This window comes from Chiloscyllium punctatum, chromosome 11, assembly GCF_047496795.1.
Source record: "Chiloscyllium punctatum isolate Juve2018m chromosome 11, sChiPun1.3, whole genome shotgun sequence".
In the NCBI taxonomy this organism is placed as follows: domain Eukaryota; kingdom Metazoa; phylum Chordata; class Chondrichthyes; order Orectolobiformes; family Hemiscylliidae; genus Chiloscyllium; species Chiloscyllium punctatum.
In genome coordinates, this window is record NC_092749.1 from 54,309,709 (window position 1) to 54,318,844 (window position 9,136).

Below are 9,136 nucleotides of genomic sequence, written 5' to 3' on the forward strand. Positions count from 1 at the left end.
ACAAATCTCCAAGTTAGAACAAGGGTATATATTACTTTAAATTATTTAGGCCAAATAATTTGAAGAATTTAACAGCAAAGGGAATTTTTTTACAAACTTTTCATTATTAACTTTCTCCCTACTGAAAGTAGTAAGAACTACAGCTACATATTCCTACCAGGAGTAGCAATCCCAACTCTCACAACAAATACAGGAAAATCTTTATAAAGCAACTGATTAAACTTGAAGACTACTATTTAATGACAGTATTTTTGTTAATCAGTGTTCTGTCATTACAGAACAAGGTAACTCTCCTCTACTTCAGAAATTTAAATACAGAACAAATTAATTAATTAATTAATGAGTGTACACAGTATTACAATGCAAACAGAACTGTACTTGAAACAATGTTAATTGGAGGGAAACATAAATAGTCTAATATCTTCAGGCTGTTTCACCACATTAAAGTCAATTTTATTAATTACAATTCTATATGCCAGTGATGCAGTAATTGTTAATGGCATGCATAATACCCAGTATAGAATAATATTGTTAAAATCTATTTGTCCAGTGTGAAACATTCACATAAGCTACTACAATATTGATTGTACAATATTGATTGCCAAGCATTTTTGTCTCCGATATATTCCATGGCTTTTTTATGCAAACTTATTGTTGTAACTGCAGGTGCTGCACGTATGATCAGAGTACACTATTAATTACTCAAATGTTTCAAGCATAAAATTAAGATGAATATATTTATGGTATTTAGACATCAGAATTATTTGAATGTAAAACCAGTAAATCACAATATATTTTAAATTTCAAATGGGAAATAGGAATCATTTGAAATTACTAGCACTTATGCAATGCCTTTGAAATAATAAATACCTCATATTACAGAGCGAAAATCAATGCTAAGCAACGAGACAAGAGCTTCGGAACCGACTATTAATGGAGTCGGAAGAGATGAGCGTTGAGGATTTTGAATGTGGGAAATAAAGTTTAGGAAGAATTTGAGGGGGAAACGTCTTCAAAACTGATTAATGCTCTGCTGCACTACAAAGGATAGGAACCCTGAAAAAGGTGAAAGCAGGTGGTACAGGCTGTATCAGAACACCAACAACTTACATTTGTATAGAACCTTGAACATTCTGAAACATCTCCAGGCACTTCATACGACCATTGTAGAACAACAATTTGACACTGGTCACATAAGGAAATATGATGTCAGATAACAAAAGACTTGGTCAAAGAGGTAGTTATTAAATTGATAGAAGTATAGAACAGGTGATCAGAGACCAAGAGACTTATCACAGAAAAGCCAAACAGATCAACATGATGAATGTATTATCAGAATGTTTGCTAAGGCACTGTTACTGTCGCAACTTGAATGCAAATACATAACAAAAAAAAAGGAATTTTGTAGGATGATTCAATCATAGGAAAACGGAAACCAAAAATGAGGTCTGAAAGTTCACCCACGCCAAGTTAATGAGTATAGAACTCTGAAACATACAACCTGCTTTATTTGAAATTACATGATGAATTAACTTCTATTACATTGCAGTTATAATTGACTACCACAGTAAAATGCTGTTATTCCATCAGCACTCTGCTTGTCTAAATTTGTCTATTTAAATTGCATTTTTGGAAACTTAAAATGGTTTTCCACCCCACCCGTTAAAACCATGTAGAACGTGCTGTACTTGCGTTGTAAATAAACGTCCCACTTCAAAATTTACAATTCGAGCAAAATAGGTACAGTCAATGACAATGCCATATATGATAATGAATTTTGTAAAACTGAATGAAAATTAATAAGGTAATAATGCACTATAGTGCATTTTAAAATTCCACTACACTGAACTTTCACCTGTGTAGTGAAACTATGTTGCTTCCGACTACTTAAAGAAAACTAGTTTGCAAATGGCTCAACGCAATGAACAGAATGAGAATAACAAACTAAAGACAATTAATCAATTCTGCCATGTACGTATTTGGATATGAGACACTCTGAAGACAGCACATCATAAAGTGAAACCCAACACCTTTTGATAGGTCTTGAAATATACATTTGAATATAAAGAACATAAAAGTTAATGAATTCGATGTTGAAGATTGCTAGATGAAGTTTATTTCAAAGAAGCCAAATCTTTCAAATCACTGGATCTTCACAGATGAACTAACACTAAATCGACTCCTTGACTACAAAAAGCAAGCTTAAAATTAAAAGTAGAGGTGGGAGAAAGTGGAAAAAAAATCAGTGACTTTCAATACCACATTAAGAGCAAGGAATACATTTCCTGAACTTCAATACTACTGAGTTCTAGAGGGCTGAAGGGTTGGAGTACCTGAGTGAAGAGTTACCATACTACTTCAAGGTATCAAGCCTCAAAATCATAATATTTTTTCATAATAAATTGTGAGCCTTGGTATCAGTCAAATTGATTGGCGTTAAATTAATCGAACGTCAAGACCAATAATTGTGAGTAGCACAATCACCTTTGAACAGTTTTACTTTTATAGAGTTAAAAAAACATTCACTCTTGTGCTTATAGTGTGGCATATTGCAAAATAATCTAAATTGCATACTTGCAAAGGATAAATTTTGATGAGCAAGAAGAGGGCAGACGTTATTACTAAATGATTTTTTTAAATGACGTAAATAATGTGCAAGTTTCTAAACGTTGATATTCGTATTGGTGGGCACATGATTAAACAGCTGCCAGCAAATGGGAATACAGGACTAAAGTGTGTGGTCTCTGTTGCTGGGTGAATGCGCGATGCCTAAACTTCAATATTTTCACGGATGAATGAGAATGATATCTTGAATTTTAATGGCCGATGTTTTCGTTGGTCTCTCAATTCGCTGCTGCTCAAAATCGGACAGTTTGATTCGTGACAAGGTGATCTCTGGAGCTCTTAACCTCACCTTTCAGATGAATATGGATATAACGTGTGACTACAGGAGATCTGTACTTCGATGGGCGAATAGGGGATGATCTTTGAATCTACATACTTGAAGAGATGTGATTTCTAAAGCTCAGTACTTTGACGGGTCAGTTACGGGGTGGGGTAAGGGAGAAGAGATGGGGATCGAGAGCGATATCTCCAAAACTCGGTGTTTTGATGCGTGGCTGGTGTGGAGGGAGAATATCTGGATCTCCAGACTGATTAGCACTGGCATTTTTAAACCTTGATATTTCATTGCGTGAACGTTGGGTAAACTCCAAACCCGAACATTTTGATGCGTGTATGGAGGTGGTGACGGAAACTGCACATTTTGATGGATCCCAGTGGGGAGGGCTCTGACTGCTGTATGCTTAAACCAACAAGGATAGCCCAACGATCTAGGTACCTTTGAGGGGCGGTAGAAGCAGGATCTCGACCGGGCTGCTCCGACTCCTGAACTGCGACGATCCTTGCGACCTCTTCTGCCTGGCCGCTTTCCGCACGGATTTCCTGGTGAAGCCATCCACTTTTTCCGCCGCTGTCACCACCGCCGCCGCTGCCGACATCTTCTTGAAAACACACTGGCGATCACGCCGGCAGGCAAATTAGCGGCAGCAGGCGATGAGCTGCGCGTTTGTGAATTCGATCCAATATCGGATTTAAAGTAACCCTACGTTACTTTAAAGGGAGAGGATAGGTTGGGTGAAGAGGAGTGGGGAGAATTATACGTATTTTTTTTAAAGAAAGTGAAGTCGATGATACGGTGAATGAAGTTAGTGTTGACGGTACGGGCCGGAGCTCTGTCCTCTAGCCCCCTCGAGGCCTGCTCAGCACCGCTGCCGCCTCCACCTCCCCTCCCTCCCTCCCCACTCCCTGGGGAGTGGCTGTTGGTCGTCCCCCCTCCTCCTCCTCCTCCTCCTCCTCGGAGCTTGAGCTGACTAATACGCTGTCAATCCCCGCAACCTGCCGCTGTCGCCTTCACTCGCCGCCGTTCTTTGCGCGTCCATCAACAGACAGGCCAACAGGCGCCTCCCGCAACAACAACAATGACGATGATTTTTTTTCCCCCCCGACGGGCTGAAATCGCTCAAGATTGATCGTGGCTTTACATTTAAAAACACAAACGCTTTTTTTTAAAAAAAAGGGAGCCACCAACTGTCGCCACCTCCCTCGCGCGCTCCCAAAACACACCAATTGAGTTGGTACTCAACTAATGCTGTTGAGCGGAAATGTCGGGGGTTTGTTTTTGATTGGCGTGCCGCTGACCAATCGTAAAGCGGAGAACGAAACTGCCTCGAAATCATCGGCGGTGTTGTTGACGTCATCTAGCCAATCAGAGAGCCCAGGGGCGGGCCGAATCGAACACTGCCATATTCAGTTGACGGAGGCCATATTGCTTCTAGGGCAGGTGATAAGGAAGGCTGACGTGATTGGCTGTTAGCCTGTGACCGGGTTGTGTTGTGGATATGTGGAGGTATTTGTGTTTCTGGAGGAAATGTATTTCTCCCCTTTCAACTTTAAATATAGTCCTTCCACATATTTTCGTCTGTTACTTCAAATTTTTAATCGCTGAAGTCTTTTGCACCATATTTATGAACAGCAATCCTTGTTGCTATTAATGATTGAGGTTAAATCTTTGAAAATGCGCAAAACTGCATCAGTATTTTGTTTACATGTGACGCCCCAGATCTGTGGTACCTCGTTTGTCATGTCCTAGAACAGGTTCATATATTTTTCCTTTTCAATAAATAATGTGACGGATGTTTGTGACTTATGAAAATTTATTTCCAATAGCTGATTAACTCCTTCGTTACAAAAAGCAGTGCATGTGAATTAAGATTATAATAAATAGCTGAAAAATAATTGAGCATAGACAGGCATGGAATATTTATTTGTTTATTATTTAAATTTGATCGATAAAGAGATTTCAAAATGACTTTTAAAGTGTTTGCAAACTCTTTGGTAGAGAGTTAACTTTATACTTAGAATGTTAAATTTTTGGTCTAAAATTATAATCAAACATGCTTTAATCGTGTATAAAGTAATGTGTTGTAAAACCGGATTTATGTTAGGAAGTCCGCAAAACAAATAATAGATTTAGACAAAGTTTATTTAGAATTAATTGAATGTCTGCATTGATTGTTCAATTCATAGTTATATTCAGCTGAAAATTTTCAATAAATTGATGTTACTATTGTACTGGATAAAAATATGTCTATAAAATACAAAAGCAGAAAATTCTGGAAATACTCCGGTTGCTCAGGTATCATCTGTGGAGAAGGACAGTTAACATTTCCGGTCAATGACCTTTTAGAATTAATCTGATTGTCTTGAAATGTTACCTGTGTTTTCTCTCCACATTTGTTACCCAACCATAAAATTTGGAGCTTATTCTGTTCTTATTTTAGATTTCTGCAATCTTCAGAAGTTTCCTTCGTATTTACAAGTCTTATGAAATGAAGCAAAAATGTGAAATTAAGTGGAAATGCTGGAAATAGAAATTAGTAGCATCTGTGAAGAGGAGTGCAGGCTTTGAGTTTCTATCATTGATCCTCACACTACAAATCAAATTTAACCACATCATATTAGGATTCCCATCATATCCAAAAGAAATTAATAGAACCTAAAGGGATTTGGAGGTACTTGTGCATGAAACATAGAAAACTAGCAGGTATTGAGGAAGGCTAATGGAGTATTGACTCTTATTTCAAGGGGGTTGGAGTATAAAATTAGGGAAGTCTGACTGCAACTGTACAAGGTACTACACATCAAGAGTGCTATGAGCAGTTTTGGTCTCCATATTTTTGGAAAAATATTATTTCATTGGACTAGTTCAGAGGAGGTTCACTAAAATGATTCCCAGTATTAATCATATGCCTTATGAGCAAAAGCTAAGCAGGTTTGGACTGTATTAATTGGAGTTTAGAAGAATAGGAGGTAATCTCATTGAGACATGTTGTATTCTTAAGGGGCTTGACAAGGCAAATTCTGAGAGGCTGCTTCCCCCCTTGGAAAAGTCCAGGACCAGATGGCATTGTTTCAGAATTAAGGGGGCACCAATTTAAGACTCAAATGAGGAGTAATTTATTCTCTCAGAGGATGATGATCTTTGGTACTCCTTTCCATAAGAGAAATGTAGGGACAGAGTTTCTGTGTACATTTAACACTAAGATTGATTAATAGCTAGATTCTTGATCAGTAAGGGAATCAAGGGTTATGGGGGAAGAACAGGAAAGTGGATGTGAGGAATGTTGGATCCTGCATGACCCAATTAAATGGTCCTGCAATATTTCCATTCCATTCTACCAGTCCCTTCGCTTGCATTTCATCTGTTTGTTTGATGCCACCTTCTAAAACAGCACTTCTGACATGGCTTGCTTCTTTCATAACCATGGTTTTCCACACACTGTGGTTCTCTGAGCCCTCAATTGCATTTGACTGTTCAGCCGTGTGTCTGCCTTTGCCCCTTCCCATCACTCACAACAGCATGATCGGGTTCCCATGTCCTCACTTTTCATCCCACCAGTCTCTGCATTCAAAGGATCATACTGCATCATTTCAGCCAACTCAAGCAGAATACCACCAACTTCCCTCTATTCATAGAATCACTACACTGGAGATAGAGGCCATTCAGCCCATCAAGTCCTCACCAACCCTCTGAAGACTTTCACTGTCAACATCAGGCACCATCTTCATAGCTTCATATTAATTTGCTTGGCTTTTCTACCTCTAGTCTCTGTATGTGATCTTTGATCATACACCTCCCCATCTCTACTTACTTTTCCTTTTAAGGCATGACTTAAAACTTGCTCTGACCAAGCAGAAAGGGTCACTCGACCCAAAAGGCTAACTCCAGCTCCTCTTTACAGATGCTGCCAGACGTGCTGAACTTTTCCAGTAATTTCTATTTTTGTTTCTGACCAAGCTACCTGTTAAATCCATATCTGCTTGATCAGAGGATTCAGAGTAAATATGTTCCTGCAAAGCTAGAACTCCTGAATCTAACAGTTCAATTATGTTAGTATGCATATGGGGTAGGGTAAGTCAAAAAAGGAGAACTTATGTCAGACACTGAGAACTCAAATGTTACATAAAGCCACAGAGAATTTGGAAAATGCAGGGGGGAAATTACAAAAGCAAAGAGAGCACATCAATTGGCAAGTAAAATAGGAAAATCCAAAGGTGTTTTATAGACACATAATGAACAATAGGAAAACTGCAAGGAGGGTAGAACTGAGAGACCAGAAAGGTAACTTGTATGCAGAAGTAGAAAATGTGGCCATAGTTTATTACTAATACTTTATACTGCTGTAGCAAAAGAGTGTGAAAATGCAGGCATTGGGAAAGAGAAGTGTGAAATATTGAATGGGATAAATGTCGTGAAAGGGGTCATATTAAGGTGTTTGATGGTGAAGAGGAAAATCATGAAGTGCAAGATGTCAGTGAATGGTCAAGTGGGTAAATTAAACTCAAGCTGGAGAAATGTGAGGTATTGCTTTTGGTCAGGGCCAACAAGGTAAAGGAATATATGATTATTGGTTGGGTGTTGAGAAACTGAGAGGACCAGAAATACCTTGGAGTGCATGGTCCATAGTCTACTGATCCATGAAGATAACAAGGTGTGTAGAAATTCATACAGAATACTTTGCAGTATTACCCAAGGCAGAGAGTAGAAGAGCAGAGAAGTTAGAAGTTATGCTAGAACTGTATTAAACACTATGTAGGTCTCAGCTGGAGTACCATACAGAGGTTTCATCACTGCGTTATGAGAAGGATGTGATCACACAGGAAAGTGTACACAAGATACCTTTGGGAGTGTTGATTGGAAAAGGGAATTGAAGCTATGAGGCAAGATTGGATTGGCTGTGGTTGTTTTATTTGAAGCAGTGGGCTAAAGGGAGATTTATTTGTGTTGTATAAACTTACATGGAACCTAGATAGGGTAAATTGGTAGATCAATGACCCTTAGTAGAGGGATTGATAACTATGAGACATGGATTAGTAGAAAGTTTAGACAAAAGTTGAGAATTTTCTTTCACATAGATGCTGCCAAAAGTCTGGAACTCACTATGTGACAGTCAGGTAAGAGGACTTGGAAGGATATTTGAAGTGCTGTAACCTACAAATCGGGAGACCGTGAAAAATGTTATTTTGCTCAATAGTTCTTTCTCAGCTGGAACATATGCTATGGGTCAAATGTCCTCCTCTTATGTTGTAAATTTCTATGATTCTACAATTTAGTTTGCTTTAACTTGTTTCCACATATAACCATCAGACTAGTGTATCAATGAGAAGGGACTGAAAATCCACAGGGACCGTTGCTTTTCAGTATCAGGTTCTACTAACCTGCCTGGGAAAGATGATCAGCCAGCGGTTGTAGTCACATAGGTACCATAGGGGCAGCACGGTGGCTCAGTGGTTAGCACTGCTGCCTCACAGCACCAGAGTCCCAGGTTCGATTCCAGCCTTGGGCAACTGTCTGTGTGGAGTTTGCACATCCTCCCCGTGTCTGCGTGGATTTCCTCTGGGAGCTCCAGTTTTCTCCCACAGTCCAAAGATGTGTAGGTTAGGTGAATTGGCCATGCTAAATTGCCCATAGTGTTAGGTGCATTAGTCAAGATGGAAATTTGTCTGGGTGGGTTACTCTTCAGAGGGTCGGTGTGGACTTGTTGGCCCGAAGGGTCTGTTTCCACACTGTAGGGAATCTATCATAGGTGCTATAGATATGAAGGAGATGTGGTCCTGCAGTCAGAATCTGGAGAGCTCAATCAAAGTTTAGCAAATAGGACCTCAAAAGTAGTACTCTTCAGATTACGCCCAGTACCATGCGCCAGTGCAGAAATAGGATGATAAGACAGATGATTGCATGACTGAAAAGAGGTGCTGGAGGAAGGACTTCAAATCCCTGGGACACTGGGACTGGCTGTGGGGGAGATGGCACCAGTACAAGCTACAAGTTGTATCTAAACAGATTCCTTGGGTGAGTATTACTGGTGCTGTTCCAAAGACTTTAAAGTAACTCTTCAAGAGGGTGGAAACTAGGAAAGAAAATTACAGAGTAAAAGCAGGGTGCACAAAATATTGGGAGAGATAATAGCATTAGAATAGTGAATGGGAACATTGGTGGAGTGAACTGGATTGCACAGTGAATATTGGTGGAGTCAGAGTAAAGTAGAAATTAAAACATTCTAAATCATGGTTA

At 39.2% G+C, this 9,136-nt stretch overlaps 1 protein-coding gene across 1 annotated transcript in view; it reads right to left on the minus strand.

The window, feature by feature from the left end:
- ppp2r5a (protein phosphatase 2, regulatory subunit B', alpha isoform) overlaps positions 1 to 3,789 on the minus strand; it is a 168,880-nt gene extending 165,091 nt beyond the window's left edge. Inside the window, exon 1 of the mRNA XM_072580817.1 lies at positions 3,341 to 3,789. Coding sequence (XP_072436918.1) covers positions 3,341 to 3,500 — 160 coding nt within the window. The 5' untranslated portion in view covers positions 3,501 to 3,789. The remainder of the gene's footprint in view (positions 1 to 3,340) is intronic.
- Between the last annotated feature and the right edge of the window lie 5,347 nt (positions 3,790 to 9,136).